Consider the following 21,976-nt stretch of genomic DNA (forward strand, 5'->3'; position numbering starts at 1 on the left):
AAGAAATGCACAGGAGTCCAGCAAGAAAAAATATTGGCAATAAGATAAAACTCTTATTTCCTCCCCCCGCCCCTCCTTCCTCAGCCAATCAGAACCCTCTACCTTCCGCCTTCCCTGCTTCTCCAGCCAATCAAAATCCTTCTACTAATCCCAGAAGACGGAGAAACGACGCTAGGCTCGGATCCCACACGGGACCTCAGTCAATACGCATGCGCCCCAACAGAATGGCAAACTGGCGCGAAAGGTGCGGGGGAGGAGATGCAACCGGTGACGCCTTTTGCGCGCTCTCCTCCCAGTGGGGGCGCGCGGCTATGACGTTAATCCACGTGCTTCTAAACCCTCCAGTGGCAAAGCCCGTCAGAAAATGGCTGTTGTAGGATAAGACGATGATGAGGTACTAGTTAAAAGTATCTATTCTATGTTAATACGTGGCTTTCCTATCCCAGAAGACCCCCCCCACCGGGAGGTTTATATTATAAGTTTAATGAATAAAATTAAAATTCATGAAATTAAAAAATGCTTTTCATTGAAACAATTTTCGTTGGAGACGCTGCAGAAGAGAGGGAAAGGAGAGGGGCTTCAGAGTTGCTTAAGGTTGCCAACTCTGGGATGGGACAAACCTGGAGATGTCGTCGGAGGGGAGGGACCTCAGGGGGTCCAATGCCGCATTCACCCTCTAAAGTAACCATTTTCTTCAGAGGAACTGGGCTCTGTAGTCAATGATAATTCTTTGAGATCTCCAGGCCCCACCTGGAGGTTGGCAACCCTGCTGAGAAGGCGAGGAGGGATGACGATTATTGATAATTTTGTTCCTCTGGTCGTTCAGACGCTTCTGCCCATCTTTTTGTATTATTATTATTATTATTATTATTATTATTATTATTATTATTATTAATTCGTTTTATAAACTGCCCACCCCCGAAGAGATCTCAACAGTCTTTCACATCTTACTTTTTGTATAGAGTGCCTTCCTGCTTTGGTCGGGAGATGTTGCTTCTCGGGGCAGTGATCTGTTGTTAAAATACTTAATTTTTTATTTTATGACACAGTGAAATGTAATGCGATATATATAATCCAAGCTCACAGTTTAGATTGCAACAACAAATCCCGTTCCTTTTAGGCTTTGTCAATTTTGGGCGACAGTTCCAAAACTGACGAACGCAAGCCGTTTCCATCCAAACAGAGCTGATGAACAAGGCAGCCAGTAAGTCTGGAGAAGAACGTCCCTGCCCTTTAATAAAGGATTAAGGTGTGGAAAAGGGCAGGTGAAACTTTTCATGGTATGGGTGAAGATTGCCTCTATTAAAGCAATTGGACTTTTCCCCCCCTGGCAGTTGATTGCCCTACTGATGATTTTGTTTATGTGACTTGATTTTTTCATATGTCTTTTTATTTCATTTATTTGAATATTAATACTCAGCATTTTCCCTTGAAAAAGGCCCTTGCGCAGCTTCCCAGTCTGTTTATACAGCAAAAAGCGACAACCCATGTACACCTTAGCCCATAACTGACTGCCCAAAAAATTGTCAATTCAACATTCTCAGTTATCAAATTATCAATACAATTATCAGTTATCAGTACAATTATCAATACAGCATTAAAACCATTACTTGGAAATAGCCAAGATGTCTATACAGGACAGATGTCAACCAGCAGATCCGCTAGTTTCTTCTTTGAGTCTCATTAAAAAAAACTGCTCATCATTGGCCTTCCTCTTTAGATGTTTACAGAAATATAGAAATGATAAACAAATCCGGATAGTTTAATAATTTACATTGCTAGTTCTAGTCCAATTCTCTCATTTCATTGTTAATGAAATCGGTCTGTCTGTCTATCTAACTTTACTGGAAAAATTCTGGTTTTAATGTTAAAAGGACTAATGTTATTGTTGTTGGTGTGTTTTTGTATCTTGATATTGCTACTGTGATCATTTGCTTATATAGGGGATTTTTGTTTGTTTTCTCCAGATGTTCAGGAGGCAGCATTGTGTGAACAAGATCTTGGGGTACAGGTGGATTGTGAGCTAAATATGAGCTGTCAGTGTGAAGCAGCGGCAAAAAAGGCTAATGTGATCTTGGGGCATATCAACAGGGGCATGAGATCAAAGTCATATGATGTCATAGTCCTCCTGTATACTGCATTGGTCAAGTCACACATTGAGTACTGTGTGCAGTTCTGGAGGCCTCACTTCAAAAAGGGTGTGGAGTGGGTGCAAAGGAGAACATCAGGGATGGTCAGGGACCTGAACACCAAGCCCTGCAAAGAAAGGCTGCAGGACTTTGGAACATTAGTCTTGAGAAGAGGAAACTGAGGAAGGATCGCTCTTTTTAAGTATTTGAAAGGCTGTCACTTAGAGAAGGGCAGGAAGCTGTTCTTGTTGGAAACAGAGGGTAGGATTTGGAATAATGGGTATAAATTACAGGTGAAAGGGTAGAAGGTGGACATTGGGATGAATTTTTTTTACAGTACGAGTAGTTCAGCAGTGGAATCAGCTGCCTAAAGAGGCCGCAAGCTCCCCTCCCTGGCAGTCTTCAAACAGCAGCTGGACAAACTCTTGTCAGGGTTGCTGTAGGATGGTCCTATCCTGAGCAGGGGTTTGGACTACATGGTCTGTGTGGCCCCTTCTAACTCTATGGTTTAATGCGTTAGTTTAATTAGAAATTGAAACCAGGCTTTGGTAGCTGTTAAGCTGAAAGTATAGGATGTAAATATTTTAATTATAGGGGACATAATCAATAAAAGCTATTATTCTTAGGTAGCAGATGAGAGCTGCAATAAACCGGACTTGCCCCTTCTCTGGAGCACTGACTGAGGCTTATGGGCCAAAGCAGTAAAAGTCCCCAGCTCTCAGATGGTCCTCCTGCGTCTGCCTACAGGTGACAGGAAGCCCAAGAGAGAACCTCAGCTAGCCTCCAGATGTTGTTGTTCAGTAATTTTGGTAACAACTGTCAACCATCACTGAAGGCAAAACTTCTTTCAGGTTGTGTTATTTTGTAAAATGTATATGTCCCTGGGGGCAAACTGTGGCGATCAAGAGAAAAATTCTGACATAAATTATATAATATGTAGAAATAGCATTGGAGGCTCACAAACATTAGGTAACTTAATGTGCTAGCCTCCCCCCCCCCCCCCCCCCGTTATAAGACAATTTATCTCTTGATGGTTGTGATGTGGGGGTGGTTCCTCTTTTTAGTTTCAACTGTGGTAGTCAGGCATCCATTTGTTCTCTATCCCACCACATTGGTGGGATCTAGCATCAACTAGAGCCCAACTGTTTTCCGTCGTGGCTCTGGTTCTGTGGAATCGGCTCCCTGAAGAAGTGGGGGGGGGGGGTCTCCTCCTTGGAGATCTTCAGGAGGCACTGTCAGGCCTACCTATTGGCCAGGGCTTTTGAGGGAGTTTGAATTGGCAGGCAAGTGTAGGAGGGGGTAGAGATTTTCGAGTCAGCTATTTTATTTTTGATTTTAACCGAACCTTGTTTTTCGTTATTATTGTAAGCTACACTGAACTATGAGGAATGGTGGGATGTAAATATTTTGCTAAATAAAATGTAAATACAAATAAAATGCCCCACACATTGATGGTATTATCTAAACTAGCCTAGCTCTGGTTTGCCCTGACTTCGATGGCCCAAGGTAGCCCGATCTTGGAGCTAAACAGGGCCAGCCTGGGTTAATATTCTGGTGGAAGAACATCAAGAAAGTCCAGGGTCCCTATGCAGAGGAAGGCAGTGGCAAAGCACCTGTGAACGTCTCTTGCCTTGAACAAGAGTTTGACACCTATGCCATAGATAACTCCAGGCCAGCCTGATCTCATTGGATTGTAGAATTTAAGCACAGTTGGCCCTGGTTGGTATTTGGATGGGCAACCTGCAAGGAACACCATGGTCATGATGCGGAGTCAGTCAATGGCAAACCACCTCCAATCGTGTCTTTCCTTGAAAACCCTTTGAGGTTACCGTAAGTCAGCTGTGACTTGACAGTACAGGCTTTGAAGACGATACTGAATCTGAGAGAACTAATGTAATAATTTAAAGGGAAGTGTCCCATAGGCAGAACGATACAAAAGGTTTTGGAATCTGAGCGTTGGATAGAGGTTTGTGTACGCATTCAGGGGTCAGGAGCTTAAATAGGTGTGACAGATGTCGCAAGCAACCTTCAGTAGAGGCGAGATGAAATCGACACGCCTCTGTTTCGCTGCTTGCAAAAATCCAGCTGCTCTCAGCCTAGGTTCTCAACATGTCCGTTTGATCCGATGAATAGTTTCTGAGTGGGATATACAAGGTTAGCGCTTGGATGAGAGAACGGGGGTATTTTTATTGCGTATAGAAAATGCTGGGTTCGATTGAAGGAGCTCTTCAGTAACCAAGATTCTTGTGAGGATGCTTGCGGGGGGTAGCGATTCATCACAGCTAAGTGTGCTTGATTTCCTGACCCCTTTGGCAACCCCTGCAAATCAGAAATGAGAACAGCTGTGCATGATTTCTCTTTTCAAGATGGAATTTGCGCTAGGTTTTGTGGTGGTGTTTGCATCTGTTCAGTTCACTCTGCTTGCCCTAGGCATCGTTTTTTTAATTGTCTTTTTTGTTTTCCCAGGCAAATATGCTACAAGTAAAAACCCTTGGGGCCCGCTTGGAAAGGACATGCAGACCCACGTATTCGTATGTACTGATTTCCTTCTTGCAAAAACAGACCGAGAACGGGCACCGGAGTCTGAGCTCGACTTGTGCAAAATGCTCCAAGTCTCGGCGGTTGGAACGCAAAAGAAACATTTCGGAAAAGAAGCTGGTAAATTCTGAATGCATGCTTATGTTAGTGCCAAATGACGTGTAAAGCATGAGCCACTGTATACAATTGTTCTTCTCCTTGCCCTTGCTGTCTGTTGGAGTTCCCTGCTTCAGATTTCCTCTAACAAAACATCTAAAATATCTTTGTATATTTAAGGAAAATATGGGGGTGGGTGGGAACTAGTTATAATTGTGGCTAAGCATTTTAAGAGCTCTAGATTTTTGAGGGGGGGGGGTTGGTGATGAAGGAGAAGAATAAGAGTTTGGATTAATACCTCACCTTTCTCTCCTGTAAGGAGACTCAAGGTGGCTTACAAGCGCCTTTCCCTTGCTCTTCCCACAACAGACACCTTGTGAGATAGGTGGGGCTGAGAGAGTTCTGAAGAACTGTGACTAGCCCAAGGTCACCCAGCAGGAAAGCAGGAGTGTGGAAACACATCTGGTTCACCAGATAAGCCTCTGCCACTCAGGAGGAGGAGTGGGGAATCCAACCCGGTTCTCCAGATTAGAATCCACCTGCTCTGAACCACTGCACCACGCTGGCTCTCAGTGGTTGTATAGATTGGTTATCCAGAATCCCTGGGGAGGAAGCTGTCCTCACAGCATGGAATTTTCATACTTCCTCCTCTTATTACATCCCACTAAAATACTTCTCCTGAAAATTCAGAGCATCTCCCCAGGAATAGCATTTGGTTTTGACGTGGGAGTTTGCAGCAGGAAGGGCGAATCGGCGAGAATTAACCCAACTCTGTGGCAGGAAATAAGCTTGGCATGGAATCCATAGAGTTGAAAATACATCGTAGTTGCACTTAAAAGAAATCCAGGATGTTCTTTCATTAGATCTGCTTACAAGTATTTCCAAGATGTGGACCCACCTGAGTTACATAAGTTGGCTGCTGTAAGTTAATCCTCTTGTATAAGTTTAGTGGGGCAAACCTGTGCAAACTTACTTGCAAGCTGGTTCTGGTGGGTTTTCCGGGCTGCGTGGCCGTGGCCTGGTGGATCTTGTTCCTAACGTTTCGCCTGCATCTGTGGCTGGCATCTTCAGGGGTGTATCACAGAGAAAAGTCTGTTTCACACTGTGTCTAAGTGAGAAGGGAAAGTTTAGTGTGGTATATTGTCCATGTCCCAGGGTGGGGAACCAATCATTAAGTGTTTACTTGCAAGCAGTGTTCCCTGTAAGCCGCTCAGTTCTACTCAGGTTGGGAAATTCCGCATAATAGTGGGGAAACTACAGATATTGTTTGTAAGTCCCACTGAACTCAGTGAGACTAATTCTAAATAGTTTCAGAGTGTTACCATGTTGGTCTGTAGTAGAAGAGTTAGATTTGAATCCAGAGGCACCTTAGAGACCCAGCAAAATTTCATTGTGTAAGCTTTCAAGAGTTGGAAGTGTCTGATAAAGGGCGCTTTGGCTCTCGAATGCTTATACTCCAAAAATCTTGCTGGTCTCTCAGGCACAACTGGACTCAGATCTTTGTATCTGAATAAATAGAATAGAACCAGAGGCTGATTCCACATGGACCAAAAACAACAGTGTGAAAACGGTGTGAAAGTGGTGTAAAGGGATTTAAAACGGTGTAAAAGGTTTTATACTGTTTTCACACCGTTTTCACATCGCTGTCTTTGGCCCATGCGGAATCAGCCAGACTATACTTTATTGATTTACTGTGCTAGTATCCCACCCTTCTTCCTAGAAATTCAGAGTACCATATTTGGATCTTCTCCCATGTTATTCTCACAGCAATTCCATGAGATACAATAGTTTGGGAGAATGTTGCTGATTTCCAGAGACAGTCAAAGAGCTGCGTAGCTCAGCTGGGGTTTGACTCTAATTCTCCCTGTTCCAAGCCAATAATTGTATTCACCGCATCACACTGGCTTTTCCAGATAAATGTAAAAATAACAGGTTTGGTTGACATATGCATCATTATTAAGCCTGTTGATTGAATGTTCAGACACTTGAATGTGTGCTTTGTATACCAACTACACCAGGAATTAATGAATAGGGCCAGTCAGTCCACAAGTTCCTAATAATTATTGTTCCACTATAATTATTAGTGATTAATAATCACTGTTGCATATCTTTGCCGTTCTTCTTAATGTTCTTTCTTGGTTCTGTTTTGTAAGTGCAAACATTAAGCAAAATTATAGAACATTTTAAGATTTAGCTGATCATATCAATCTCTCCTATCGAAAGAACATAAGAACATAAGAACAAGCCAGCTGGATCAGACCAAAGTCCATCTAGCCAAGCTCTCTGCTACTCGCAGTGGCCCACCAGGTGCCTTTCGGAGCTCACATGTAGGATGTGAACGCAATGGCCAAAGAATAAGCAGCAGATGCCCAGTTTGTGTCAAATCAAGGTTTCTTCCTTCCTTCATGGCTTTGAGTGGCGGACTCTTACCTGGTAAACTGGATTTTTTCCCCTCTCCTACATATGAGGCCTGCTGTGTGACCTTGGGCTAGTGACAGTTCTCTCAGAACTCTGTCAGCCCCATCTATTTCACAAGGTGTCTGATGTAGGGAGAGAAGAAGATGAAGAGTTGGATTTATATCCCCCTTTTCTCTCCTGTAAGAAGACTCAAAGGGGCTGACAATCTCCTTTCCCTCCCCGCCCCCACCAACAAACACCCTGTGAGGTGGGTGGGGCTGAGAGAGCTCAGAACTATGACTAGCCCAAGGTCACCCAGCTGGCGTGTGTGGGAGTGCACAGGCTAATGTGAATTCACCAGAAGCTTCCACAGCTCAAGCAGCAGAGCGGGGAATCAAACCCGGTTCTCCAGATTAGAGTGCATCTGCTCTTAACCACTACGCCACTGCTGCTCTCAGGAAGGGAAGGAGTTTGTAAGCTGCCTTGAGCCTCCTTACAGGAGAAAAAGGTGGGAAATAAATCCAAACTCTTTCTCCTTCTCTCTCAGTACTAGCTACCTGAAATCCATATAACTGCTGATTCCAGTGAGTAAACTGGGAACTTTCTGCATAAAAAGTATGTCCTGTATGCTCTTTCCTGTGTCCATTTTGGTCAAATAGCTTGGCCCCGGGTATCCTGCTTTTGAGACCGAATTGTCTTATCTGGCATTGAATGGCCCACGATCTGAACAAAATGCTCGGTGATTCAGGGTATGGGTGGGGCTGCAGACTCGTATTGTATTGTATATTTAATTTATATACCGCCCTTCCCTGAAAGGCTCAGGGCGGGGCACAACATCATAATAACAACATCAATAAACCTAACATTGTAGAGCAACCATCAGTAAACACATCAATAAACACAGGGTCAATAAACATAGCATCGTCAATCATAACATAGCATCATAAACATGACATTGTAAAACATAATCCTATCTTATGATCCTATGTTTATTACTCTGTATTTATTGATGGTTGTTGTACGATGGTACAACAACCCTCCCTTGCATGCCACCCCTCCCTCCTCTCCCTTGCATGCCACACCTCCCTCCCCCTCCCTCCACTAGAATGCGTGGGCCAGGTCCAGATGCTGGGCCCCCTCCCCTCCCCTTCCCTCCCCTCCCTTGCATGCCCCTCACTCTTCTCCCTTTCATGCCACCCCTCCCCCTCCCTCCGCTAGGGTGGGTGGGCCAGGACCAGATGCTGGGCCCCTCCCCTTCCCTTGCATGCCTCCCCTCCCTCCACTAGGGTGGGTGGGCCAGGTCCAGATGCTGGGCCCCGTCCCCTCCCTTGCATGCCCCTCACTCCCCTCCCTTTCATCCCACCCCTACCCCTCCCTCCACTAGGGTGAGTGGGCCAGGTCCAGATGTTGGGCCCCCTTCCCTCCCCTCCCTTGCATGCCCCTCACTCCCCTCCCTTTCATGCCACCCCTCCCCCTCCCTCCGCTAGGGTGGGTGGGCCAGGACCAGATGCTGGGCCCCTCCCCCTCCCTTGCATGCCTCCCCTCCCTCCACTAGGGTGGGTGGGCCAGGTCCAGATGCCAGCCCCCTCCCCTCCCCTTCCCTCCCCTCCCTTTCATGCAATTCCTCACCCTCCCTCCACTAGGGTGGGTGGGCCAGATCCAGATGCTGGGCCCCCTCCCCTTCCCTCCCTTACATGCCACTAATAACATAGGATCATAATAAACATAGGATAATAAACACAGGATCATAATATCACAAACATAATGTATAATCTGCTAGGAATCCCTGTTTGAAAGGTATCTTAGTCTCCGGTTTAAAATGACCAGGCGGTAGGCGATGTGAAAGACCTTTACCGGCTTTGTTAATCCTTTTGGCAACCGTGAACATAGCAGAGGCCAGGGTTTTTTGTGGCCGTTCCGAATTTAAAGCAGCAATTTCCAGCTTTAGCCACTTGGTGATGCTACATAAGTTGGGAGAAGGTGATGCTTTAAAATGCTGTCACAGCTGGTCATCTGCATTTTGTTTGTATCCTCTACGCTTGCGTTACTTTTGGCGTCCAAAAAGTGACCCTTTCTGAACCGTGCTTGTCTGGCTAATCGTACGAAAAACAATCCCCTTCCAGCTGTTCGAGCTTTTTTTTAAAAAAAAAAAAGCGAGCAAGTGTTCTTTGGCGTTCTTGCAAGACTACCATCCTCCGTTGCTTTAAGGGGGGGGGGGGGGGAAATGAAGGCCGAAGAAGGCAGCAATTATTTGCCTATATCACAGCAAGCAGAAAAGCTCAAAGAAAAATCAAGAACTAATTAGGCGCAGTCTCCTGTTATAACTACTGGGCCATAGCCTCTTGGGATCATTAGTGAACTTTTGTTCTGTCCCTCATCCAGGAGAGACAAAATATTAGATCTGTTTTTAATTAAAATTCTGGTTGCTCTTTTGTCCATGGGTTGGCTGGTTGTAAAGAACTGCCTCAGTGGTCTCTCAGCCATTTCCTGTTTACATTGTCTCCTTTTCATGGCTCTGAGGTATCTGTGGTGGTGGAAAGTTCCCTCAAGTCTCAGCCAATTTATGGTGACGCGCTAGGGTTTTCCAGACAAGAGAGATTCAGAGGGAGTTAGCCACTACCTGTCTCAGTGAGAAAGTGTGGTACGCAGATGAACTGAATCACCTAGACCAGGGGTCTTCAAACTATGGCCCTCCAGATGTTCATGGACTACAATTCCCATCAGCCCCTGCCAGCATGGCCAAGTGGTAGGGCTGATGGGAATTGTAGTCTATGAACATCTGGAGGGCCATAGTTTGGAGACCCCTGACCTAGACTGAATCACTTAGAATCTGCCAGCAAATGGCTACTCCACAGCAGAAATCAGAAGAGCTATAAACTGAGAGAAAAAAGAAGGTGTGGAAAAACAGCCCCCAACAGGGATGATCTTTCTACCATACATCAAGGGAGTTAACTGACTGAATGGGAAAACTGATGGAAAAACATAATCTTCAAACTGTCTTTTTAGACCATCTGAAAAATACAACAAATGCTACAGTCAGCAAAGGACAAGAGAGACCCCCTGACTTCCACAGGAGTCTGTCGCAGCCCGTGCAGACAAGTATACGCAAGGACTACAAAACACAAGAATAAAAGAACATGAAGGGCACTACCGACTAAACCAACCTGAGAAATCAGCAGTAGCTGAACGTACTGTTACCCAAGTTGGACATAGAGTCTTATTTGAAGACACAGAAATTCTTGACAACTCCAATGGCTACTATTGTCAGAATCCCCAAAACAGCAACAACTCATGTAGAAGAACAGTGGTTTATTGATGAGGATCTTCCCTGGCTAAAGCCAGAACTGGGATTTGCCCGCGCAAACCCCTACAGTTAAAGCAGGGTGCGTGCGCGCGCGCACTCACACACACACACACACACACACACCACACCCCTCGTGGGAATGCCCGCCAAAAGAGCTGCAAATGAGATGACAGTGAAGACAGCCAGGCACTGACCTTGAGCAGCACCTGGTACTATATAGCATCACACAAAAGACAGAGAAAAGTCAGTTAGAAATGCAATGAACCCATTCCACCACCCCAACAGCCAGAAAGCAGCAAAAGCAAACCCCAAAATAAACAGGCCTCCCGACAACTATGTCAGACTACACAGGGAAGCCATTGAAATCCACAAACCGTGGTACAGTTTCAACAAAAAAGCAAGAGAGTCTGAAAATCAACAAAACCTGGCTACCAATACTTAAAAACATCAAAACGCCCAACCAGGAGCGTTTCAAACAGCATTTAACAATCCACCAGATACTCTTCTTCCGCCTACGCTGCCTAACCTCACTCCCGTTTCTGAGACGAGTCACACGCATTTAAACTCCTCCCCCCGCCCCCGCCCGCCTAACCTCACTCCCATTTCTGAGATGTTTTGAGAGTCTGATACCATTCTGTTTGGCCTGTGTAGAATCATCCCCTGTAGAACTTCAGGGGATGCGGATTTCCACTTCCAACATTGGTACTAGTAGCCATTTTTATTTGTACTTTCAAGTCAGGATTCAAAACATTCACAAAAACAAAAACTGACAAAATTATAAGAACATAAGAACATAAGAACTAGCCTGCTGGATCAGACCAGAGTCCATCTAGTCCAGCACTCTGCTACTCGCAGTGGCCCACCAGATACCTTCGGGAGCGCACATGCAGGAGGTGAAAGCAATGGCCTTCTGCTGCTGCTGCTGCTGCTGCTCCTGAGCACCTGGTCTGCTAAGGCATTTGCAATCTGAGATCAAGGAGGATCAAGATTGGTAGCCATAGATTGACTTCTCCTCCATAAATCTGTCCAAGCCCTTTTTAAAGCTATCCAGGTTAGTGGCCATCACCACCTCCTGTGGCAGCATATTCCAAACACCAATCACCCGTTGTGTGAAGAAGTGTTTCCTTTTATTAGTCCTAATTCTTCCCCCCAGCATTTTCAATGAATGCCCCCGGTTCTAGTATTGTGAGAAAGAGAGAAAAATTTCTCTCTGTCAACATTTTCTACCCCATGCATAATTTTATAGACTTCAATCATATCCCCCCTCAGACGTCTCCTCTCCAAACTAAAGAGTCCCAAACGTAAAGTACCTCTTTCATCGAGATTTTCTCTGCACTGAATATTAATGCTTAAGCCCTAAACTTTCAGCCCTTTGACGTTAAACATCAACATAAAATCGTTCGCATCATTATTGGTAAAAAGTCTCATTTTTCTCTATTGGATCTTATTTTAACAGTCCTTAAGCTTCAGAACCACTAACCATCCATTTACTTTTCCCCACTTTGTCTGGAATAGTCCATCAAAAGTTTCCAGTTATGCATGAATCATCTATTGGGTCTTATTTTAACACTCCTTAACCTTCAAACCCACAAGTCCTTGTCATGAAGCCTCTTTTCCCAAAGAATCTTTGTAATTTATTTCTTTTTTCCTCTCTGATTATTAGAACTCTGCATCATGTAATTCTGTATTAAGGGTGTTAGGGAGGATTTTGTGAACTGTTTTTGAGTGTAAGCTGTTCTTGTCTCTTGTGAATAACAAAGTGCTAGTACATTGGCGAGGAGATGGCCTTACATAACTATACTCTCAATTGCAGCAGAGACAAGGGCTGCAGGTGTGAAGAATATCCAACCGGCCTTTCATTCCAGTTGCTGGCTTGGTGCCCAGCCCTGTAATGTAAATTAACTTGTCATTCGGGTGGGAACGAAAGTTGACCCATTTGGCCTGAGAAGGCATTCTGAATTCTGCCTAGTCACGGGGAAGGAGAGAGACTTTCCAAAGACATGTCATCAGCACCTTCCCCTAGAGCCAGCGTGATGTAGTGGTAAAGAGCAGGTGGATTCTAATCTGGAGAACCGGGTTGGATTCCCCACTCCTCCTCCTGAGTGGCAGAGGCTTATCTGGTGAATCAGATGTGTTTCCACACTCCTGCTTTCCTGCTGGGTGATCTTGGGCTAGTCGCAGTTCTTCAGAACTCTCTCAGCCCCATTTACCTCACAAGGTGTCTGTTGTGGGGAGAGGGAGGGAAAGGAGCTTGTAAGCCACCTTCAGTCTTTTTAGGTGGGGTATAAATCCAAACTCTTCTTCTTCTAGATTGGGCAGTGACCTGACTGGGCTTGGGGGTAGGGGAGGAGTGTCTCACCCTATATGGGATTTCTTGATAAAACAAGGGTTTTGCCTATCCATTGTGTGCTCTGTGAGACCTAACAGCAGCATCCAGAGTTACTGGGGGCCATCCTGGGTTAGGGTCTGGGTTGTGAGCTGCATGGAGCCAGTTGAGGAGCTCTTGAGGAGCTGAAGGAGGTAATTATTGAGGAAAGCCTTGACATTTTGTTGTCTGTACTGTATGTCAGATAGAGTCTCCTGCTGAGATTCTTTGTTTTCATGCTGTTAAAGGGTGTACTGTCTAGATCAGGGGTGTCAAACTCTGGCGCTTCAGATGTTCATGGACTACAATTCCCATCAGCCCCTGCTGGCATGGCCAATTGGCCATTCCTGCAGGGGCTGATGGGAATTGTAGTCCATGAAGCACCAGAGTTGGTGTAAGGTTGTGGGTTGATTTCTGTCCACCAGCCTGGCCTTGGAAACATTCCTCGGACTGGGCTGCGGGCCCAGGATTGCTGTTATCGTTAACCTTGCTGTCTATCTGTGCTTTCTATATGTGTGTGGAATCTTACTTTCTGTTCGCGTGAGAACTTACATTGGAGGTTGGAGTTTTGGGGGTATTTACTTTGTGCTTTGGGCGGGGGTCAGAGAAGCTCGTAAAAGCAGCTGTCTGGTGGGGAAAGGTCAGAGTCTGCATTTCCTGTATTGTGCATCATGGAAGTTTAAGAAATAAAGAACTGTTACAGTTACTTTAAGTCTGGTCCTTTCAGGTTCCTTACAGTTGGACACCTGTGGTCTAGATTCTTTCACTCTGCTTAAATACATCACCAGTATTCTTATGTTGTTTGGTGGCGTCAGTACAAATTCAACGGACCCTTTGAGAGCACGCTGCCGGAGAACTAGTGGAGCCTACCTTACAGGGTTGGTTAATAGCTTTGTACCCAGCTTTAGGGCAGAACTGAAGTTTTGCAACCAAGAGTTCTTCCCCTTGGCTGACAAGAACTTCTTGACATGTTGGCAGTGCTGAGGATTTGAATTTGAAGCCACTAAGGTTGAGATTGGTAAAGTCTTTGGAAACAGCCAGAACAAGTTTTTGGTTTTCAGTAAGATTAGTTAGGGTTAAAACGCAATGGCTGGACTTCCTGGCTGCACGAAGGGAAAGAGCAGTTTTCATACTCTAGATATTACCTCCCATGGTAAGCCTGCTGGCAGAGTGGGTGAGTAGGAGGTTCTGAGTTGGGCCGATTTGTGTCCTTCAGATCTGGAAGAGACAGAACCCACCTTTGCCTTTGGGTGAGGCGAGAACGGGAATGCCATGCTTAGATATTTGAAGGGATGTAATGTTGGGGAGGGAGCAAGCTTGTTTCCTGGTGCTCCAGAGACTAGGACCAGGAGTAATGGTTTCAAGGTGACGGAAAAGAGATTCCATCTAAGCATAAGGAAAAAACCCCTGACAATAAGGGCTGTTCGTCAGTGGAATGCACTACCTGGGAGTCTCCTTCTTTGGAGGTTTTTAAAGAGAGGCTGGATGGCCATCTGTCAGGAGTTCTTTGATTGGGTGTTCCTGCATTGCAGGGGGTTGGACTTGCCCTTGGGGTCTCTTCCAACTCTATGATTCTATGATTTATACTCCACCTTTCTCTCCTGTAAGGACTCCTTCTCTAGGGTGGCTTCGGCCATCTTGTCGGGTTGTTCTTCTTTACCACTCGCTAGTGAGGCAGGAAGAGCTTTTTGGTCATATCCTGCTGGCGCCAAAATTGCCCCAGTATCTTCCTGCCTCGCTAGTGAGTGCAACAACTTCGACAGGCTCCTGAATTTTTTCATCAGAGCAGGCCTTTTTTCTTCAAGAGCTTCTTCATCCTCCTTCTAGCCCTTCGTGTTTGCTGTTTCGTGAGTCTCCCGTGTCGTTGGCATCTTCGTTTCCCCCCCTCCTCCGGCCGTTTCGCTCTCTCAGAGCATGGCCACGGCCCCCTTCTCCCCCCCAGGGAGGGATTCTGCCGATCCGCCGCAGAGAACACCAGGGCGGCGGCCAGGGCATCCCGCTCGCCCCCGCGGAGCCGGGGAGCCGAGCGGCCGGAGCGGACCATCACCCCCTCGGCCGGCCATCGGGCCCGCGAGAGGGACGCCTCCCGATCGCCAGGCGAGGAAAGAGGGAGGCGTGCGAGTTCAGCCGAGAACTCCCTGCCGACGGCCGCGGCAGAGAGAAAAGCGCGGGAAGGAGGGGACCCGCTGAAGCGGCGGCGCGGCGCCACGGATCGATTGCAGCTCTTACCCAGCAGGGCGCCAGGGCCTCCGCAGCCTTTCATCCCGCACGCTCCGCAGAGCGAGGCCCTTCCCTGCCGAGCAGGCAGGAGGTTGCAGTTCCCGGCCCCTCCAGATTGCAGGAGGACATCCCCAACGACTGGAGTCGTTTCTCTCCCCACCAGTTAGTGACCTTGATGCGGTCCTCCATTAGGGAGGAAGTTTCCCAGCAAATTCCCCCCTCCAGCTCTAGCGGGGATAAATCCCGCCATAGGGCCAGGTCCCGATCCAGGTCCCCTCGCCCCAATAGAGCAGACAGGGACTGGTTGGCACTGACTTATGGCTCTGATATTAGCGACGTCAGTGAGGGGGAACTAGGTTCCGATTCGGATCACTTCTCAGACAACGACACCCCCATCCCCGAACTCGGTGACCAGACGCACCGCCTCTTTAAGATAGAGCAGCTGCCTGTCTTACTAGCCAAAACCATCTCGGCTTTAGCCCTGCATGATTCAGCAGAAGCAGAGGACCCTAATTCCACCCAACCTTCCAAGCCCATTAAGGGCTGTCCCGAGGGCCTCACAGCCATTTTCCCCGTCGAGGATGAGGTTTCCCATTTCTTTCCTCTTCCACAATATTTTGAACGTAAATTTAGAAAGGAGTGGATTAATCCAGCCAGTAACAAGGGCTTCCCTCTACTATTCAAAAAGCTGTATTTGGCCCCCGACCACCTCCACAGCCTCGTCAAGACCCCGCTGGTGGACGGTCCCATCTCTGCCCTCCACTCCGGAGGCCTAGTCCACAGGGACAGTGAGGGAAACATTAAGGACCCCATAGATAGGAAGGCAGAATCCAACCTCCGCAGAGTACATGAGGGTTCGGCCATGGCCGCTAGAATCCTAGCACCCTCAGCCACAGTAGCCAGAGCCACCCTGGTCTGGCTCCAGCGACTCCTCACCATCATTCCCCCCCAGGATCAGGGGGTTAGAGAGGGTGTGGAAAGAGTCATTATGGCAGTTTCCTTCCTGGCCGACTCCACCTTCGACGCTTTCCTCACCTCGTCTCGCATCATGGCCACAGCTGCGGTGACTCGGCGCCTCATCTGGCTCAAGCCGTGGCAGGCGGACACCCTGTCCAAGACGGTGGTTGCCAGTTACGATTACCAAGCGGGTATCCTGTTCGGTTCAGAGCTGGACAAGGTCTTAATCGAGACCAAGGATCACAAGAAAGCCATGCCGCGTTCCGTGAGGCCAGACAAGCCCCGCTTTTCGCACAAACCTTCCTTTCGGTCCTTTCGGCCTTCCTTTCGCCCCCAGCGAGACAACCGGCGGCCTACCTGGCAGGGCCAGAGCTCCTTCCGGAAGAGACAGGACTTCCGCAGTCCACCGAGGGGAGGAAAGTCCTTTCGGCCTGATCCCTCCCAGGGAAACAAAGCCTGACTACTCCAAGGAGCAAATCGGAGGCCGTCTCCTACGCTTCCAGCATCTGTGGCTACCCCCCTTCGCAGATCAATGGATCCAAGAGATCGTTTCTTCCGGATACTCCTTAGAGTTCCACTGCTGGCCACGGGACCGTTTCCTACCATCCCCCATCAGTGCAAAACCGGAGAAGGCAGCGAGACTGCGCCAGGCGATTTCTCATCTAACGTCCATCCGGGCCATAGAGCCGGTGCCCACGGAGGAAGTCTCAACGGGAGTCTACTCCCACTTTTTTACTGTCCCCAAAAAGAACGGGGACACCAGAGCCATCTTGAACCTCCGGCATGTGAATCGCTTCCTCCGCAAATTTCGCTTTTGGATGGAGACTCTCAGGTCGACAGTTGCAGCCATTCAACGGGGGGATTTCCTCACATCTCTCGACCTGAGGGACGCCTATCTGCACATTCCCATCAACCCTGCGCACTACCGGTTCCTACGTTTTGCCCTGGGGGAACTACACTTCCAGTACGTCGCCCTTCCATTCGGGCTTGCAACAGCCCCCTGGGTCTTCACAAAAGTGCTGGTAGCTCCGATTGCCCTCCTTCGCAGCCAGGGGATTCACGTTCACCCCTACTTGGACGACCTCCTGATAAGGTCCAGGTCCAGGGAGCTTGCGACCAGGGATGTCCGCACAGTTCAGCGGACCTTGTCGGAACACGGGTTTGTCATCAACCTGGACAAGAGTTCCCTGAAGCCCTCCCAGAGGATGGAACATCTGGGTGCAATGATAGATACTACGACCTGCACCCTCTTCGTGCCTCCAGCAAAGAGAGAGAAAATTCAAACAGTATGCCACAGGTTGCTACGGGCTCGCACCACCACCCTGCTTCAACTTGCCAGCCTGCTGGGTCTTCTCATGTCCACCATCGACCTCATCCAATGGGGCAGGCTTCATGCGCGTCCACTCCAGTCTCTTTTGCGGCCCCACGCGATCTCCATCATCCACCGGAGAGACCGGGTACTTCCCATCCCTCCCTCAGTTCGTTGCAGCCTCCGCTGGTGGACGTCCCCCAGCCATCTACAGGGAGGGAAGACCTTTGCGCCTCAAAGCCAGATGCATCTCTTCTCGGACGCAAGCCTCACAGGGTGGGGGGCAAAGCTAGGAAGGCACTTCGCTCAGGGTCTATGGTCTCCTCTTCTGGCGTCTCTGCCCATCAATGTCCTCGAGGTAAGGGCCATACTGCTGGCCCTCCGATCCTTCAGGAGTCGGCTCCTGAGGAGGCATGTAGTAGTTCACACGGACAACATCTCCGCCAAGTGCTACATAAACCACCAGGGGGGGTCCCGGTCCTCGCAACTGCACAGAGAGGCCTTTCAGGTTCTTACCTGGGCGGAGGCCAACCTAGCATCCCTGAGAGCGGAACACATCCAGGGCTGCCTGAACATCAAGGCAGATTGGCTCAGCCGCACCAGCATTTCCAATGCAGAGTGGAAGCTAAACCCCACGGTGTTCCGTTTGATTGCGGAAAAATTCGGGGAGCCGGTGATTGATCTATTCGCCAACCATCTCAACACTCAGACCCCCAGATTCATGGCACGGTTCTTCCATCCACAGGCGTCTGCAGTCGATGCCCTATCAGCTCGGTGGCCCCCGGGGCTGCTCTATGCCTTCCCTCCCCTTCCTCTCCTCCACAGGTTGCTCAGAAGGATCCAGGAGCAGAAGAGGCAGATCATCCTCGTGGCTCCCAACTGGCCTCAGCTGTCGTGGTACTCCGTCCTCCAGCAGCTCTCCATGGTCCCACCGTTTCTTCTCCAGGTCACCCCGGATCTCCTGTCCCAGGGGCCGTTATTTCATCCGGACCCGGGGTGGCTCAGGCTGACCGTGTGGCTCTTGAACGGAGAGGCCTGAGGGACAAGGGCTACTCAGAGGCAGTCGTGGACACCATGGTTGCAGCCAGGCGGAGATCGACAATTGGTATTTACAACTCGTCTTGGAAGGCCTTCGCCAGATGGTGCAGGAGAAAGCAGGTTGATCCAGAGAGTCCGAACATCGCTTCCATTCTCGCGTTCCTGCAGGACGGCTTCGTGGCGGGTCTCCGATGTTCCACCCTTCGACGGCAGCTGGCGGCGCTTGCCACCGTTCTTTCTCCTATAGGGTCACTCTCCATCACTAGGCATCCAGATGTCCTCCAGTTCCTCAAGGGAGTGCAGCAGTCCCAGGCTCCGGTGGTTCATCGCTTCCCCTCCTGGCGCTTACACGCAGTCTTGGACGCGCTCACCAAGTCACCTTTTGAGCCGGTCCAATCGATCCACCTTCGATGGCTGCATATGAAGCTCCTCTTTTTGGTGGCCATTACCTCCGCCAGGCGGGTGTCCGAGCTCAGGGCGCTGTCTAACCCTAACCTTTGCCAGTTTTTTCCGGACAGAGTAGTACTCAGGCCAGACCCGTCCTTCAGGCCTAAGGTGGCTTCCGGCTTCCATTTAGGTCAGGAGCTAATACTCCCCAACTTTTGTCCCAAACCGTCTCATCCCAGAGAGAGGCTTTGGCATTGCCTAGATGTACGTAGGGCTCTTAAAGCCTTCCTCATACGTACTGAGGAAATCAGAAGGTCCGAGACCCTCTTTATCAACATAGTTCCCCCACGGCTGGGGGAGACCATGTCTTCTGCTGCCATTAGCTCGAACATCAGAGCTTGCATCATAGAGGCGCACAAGGCAAGCAATCTACCTGTGCCAAGTGGGATCACGGCCCATTCCACTCGGAGCGCAGCAGCAAATGCTGCACTCTACAAGCACGTCCCATTAGAACAGATCTGTAGGGTGGCTACATGGGCCTCTCCCTCCTCTTTCGTCAGACACTACAGGCTGACCTCCCTGGATGCAGTACAGGCATCCTTCGGCAGAAGGGTCCTGGAGCATATTATTGGAGATTAACGGAACCCACCCTCTTGGGGGTACTGCTTGGGGAGTCCCAACAAGATGGCCGAAACCACCCTAGAGAATGACCCATTGGATACTCACCGTGAAGGGGTCTTCTCTTGGGTGGTGAAGGCCATCTTGGCCCTCCCTGTTCTCGTTCTCCTCTGAAAATATGCTCCTGGTACTTCTACCTTTCTAGTTCCCGACTCCAGGCGATTATATAGCCCCGTGGAGTGTGTTTACTATACTCAGTTTTTTGGTCCTCCCTGTTGGGGTTTTTTAGATTTTTTACGTGTTTTGGCCATTGTTCCAGTTGACTTTTTAGCAGCGTGTTACGCTGCCCCTGTTCCTTTCTGGATTGTTTCTACTACAGCAGCTCGGCTCGTCAGATACTGGGGCAATTTTGGCGCCAACAGGATATGACCAAAAAGCTCTTCCTGCCTCACTAGCGAGTGGTAAAGAAGAACAACCCGACAAGATGGCCTTCACCACCCAAGAGAAGACCCCTTCACGGTGAGTATCCAATGGGTCGTTCCCTTCCTCTGCCCACAACAGTCACCTCTTGAGATAGGTGGGCTGAGAGAGTTCCGAAGAACTGTGACTAGGCCTAGGTTACCCAGCAGGCTTCATGTGTGATAAAAGGGGACAGATGAATATCTGGAGTGGGGAGGAGGCTCTGTTTTGACAAATATGTGTATTAGCTGTAAATATGAACATTTGAAGCTGCCTTATAGTCAAACTGTTAGTTCACCTGGCTTAGTATTGTCTACTCTGACTGGTAGTGGATCTCCAAGGTTGGATGGGGTAGAGTTATCCCTAACGCCTGTTAAGATTCATTTACTGAAGGTTTCGGGAATAAACGGTGGAGTAGCTTTATCCAGCCAGGTCTGTACGAGCAATCCTGACTGATTATCAAGAGCAAGTGTGATTTTAAAAAATATGTTCACAACAGAAGGTCTCTGAGACTTCGGACTTCTCCGAGCAGTGTCTTGATTTGCCTCTCTGCCTGTTTCCCTCTGTGGCAGACCCGATACTTCGTAGACCACCGGAAAGTGCAGGTGACAGGAGGAAAAGGAGGTGACGGGATGAGCTGCTTCCACAGTGAACCTCGAAAAATGTTTGGAGGCCCTGATGGTGGAGATGGCGGAGATGGCGGGCACATTATCTTGAAAGGTAACAGGAGACCGTCTTTTGTGTGACCCCCCTCAGGTTTTGAAAGCGATTGTTTTCGCGAAATTGGTCTGAAATTTTCACTCGCTTTTTCTCAAAGTTCAGTCAGGGAGGGGAAACTGATAAGTGAGAGAAACTAAGAACATAAGAACAAGCCAGCTGGATCAGACCAGAGTCCATCTAGTCCAGCAGTCTGCTGCTCGCAGTGGCCCACCAGGTGCCTTTGGGAGCTCACCTGCAGAATCTGAAAGCAGTAGCCTTCTGCCACCGCCGCCGCCACCGAGCACCTGGTCTGCTAAGGCCTTTGCAATCTCAGATCAAGGAGGATCAAGATTGGTAGCCATAGATCCATAAATCTGTCCAAGCCCTTTTTAAAGCTATCCAGGTTAGTGGCCATCACCACCTCCTGTGGCAGCATATTCCAAACACCAATTACACATTGTGTGAAAAAATGTTTCCTTTTATTAGTCCTAATTCTTCCCCCCAGCATTTTCAATGTATCCCCCCAGAACATACTCTTAACCGGTATGTTCTGACACGTAATATATTCAATCAACAGTGTTTTCTTCTGTTTCTGTGTGGCTTGTGGATCGTAATGAAGACTGGCTGATGTTGAGTATCTGTGGGATACATTCCGTTTTGTTTATTTTGTTTATTTCATGATGGTTCATTCCTTGCATTGCTCTGGAGGTGGCTTCCCATTAAGAACAAGTTCGACGAATAACAGTTGAAACAGTTTTTTTTTTAAAAAATCAAAGCTCCTATTCTGTTCTCCGAGCAAGCTAAAATCAGGTGCCTTGCACTTGGCCAGAACAGAGTGTAAGACCCACAGACAAATAAGTAACAGTTCAAAAATGATTTAATAACATTGAAAGTTTAGGACTCCAACTCCTCCCATGAAGTCTATCTAACAAAAGAATACTTGTGATGCTGGAAACATTTGGAGATTGTTTGAAGAACTTGCAGACATCAACTCTTTCCTTAACTGCTTCTAAGAAAGTCTGCTGCTTGTACTGCTTCTGAGATCTCCCAATGTCCTCTACTTGGACTCTGTTTCCTTGCAATTCTGTTGAAACCGGATTACTTAACGTATCATGGATCTTTTACATCTTAAACATAACACCTAATACGTCTGAAATATTTCTGTCTCCAGCCTTCCCCAGACACCTGACCAACTGAACAGCCTGTAAAACAGGAACTGCTAACTACTAAGAAGACTATAGTGCTTTTCCTCTAGAGGGCTTCTTAAAGGGACAGGATCTAAGGTTCCCTCCCACAGAATGTTGTACAAAAGGCAACTAAACGCATTCTAACTAAGGGTACAACTGAGACTTAAATAAGAAATTGTGAGGGTGTCTCTGGGGGCATGACAGTCCCAGCATAAACTCTACAACTGGGTTTAGGTGCATGACCACCTTCTTTTTGCCGGGCATTTGGTTAGC

At 48.1% G+C, this 21,976-nt stretch overlaps 1 protein-coding gene across 1 annotated transcript in view; it reads left to right on the top strand.

Moving 5' to 3' along the window:
• Nucleotides 1–262: 262 nt before the first annotated feature.
• Nucleotides 263–21,976, top strand: part of MTG2 (mitochondrial ribosome associated GTPase 2) — a 35,425-nt gene continuing 13,711 nt past the window's right edge. Inside the window, exons 1-3 of the mRNA XM_048498476.1 lie at nt 263–394; nt 4,596–4,787; nt 20,390–20,537. Coding sequence (XP_048354433.1) covers nt 4,602–4,787; nt 20,390–20,537 — 334 coding nt within the window. The 5' untranslated portion in view covers nt 263–394; nt 4,596–4,601. The remainder of the gene's footprint in view (nt 395–4,595; nt 4,788–20,389; nt 20,538–21,976) is intronic.

This window comes from Sphaerodactylus townsendi, linkage group LG05 (genome assembly GCF_021028975.2).
Source record: "Sphaerodactylus townsendi isolate TG3544 linkage group LG05, MPM_Stown_v2.3, whole genome shotgun sequence".
Lineage (NCBI taxonomy): Eukaryota > Metazoa > Chordata > Lepidosauria > Squamata > Sphaerodactylidae > Sphaerodactylus > Sphaerodactylus townsendi.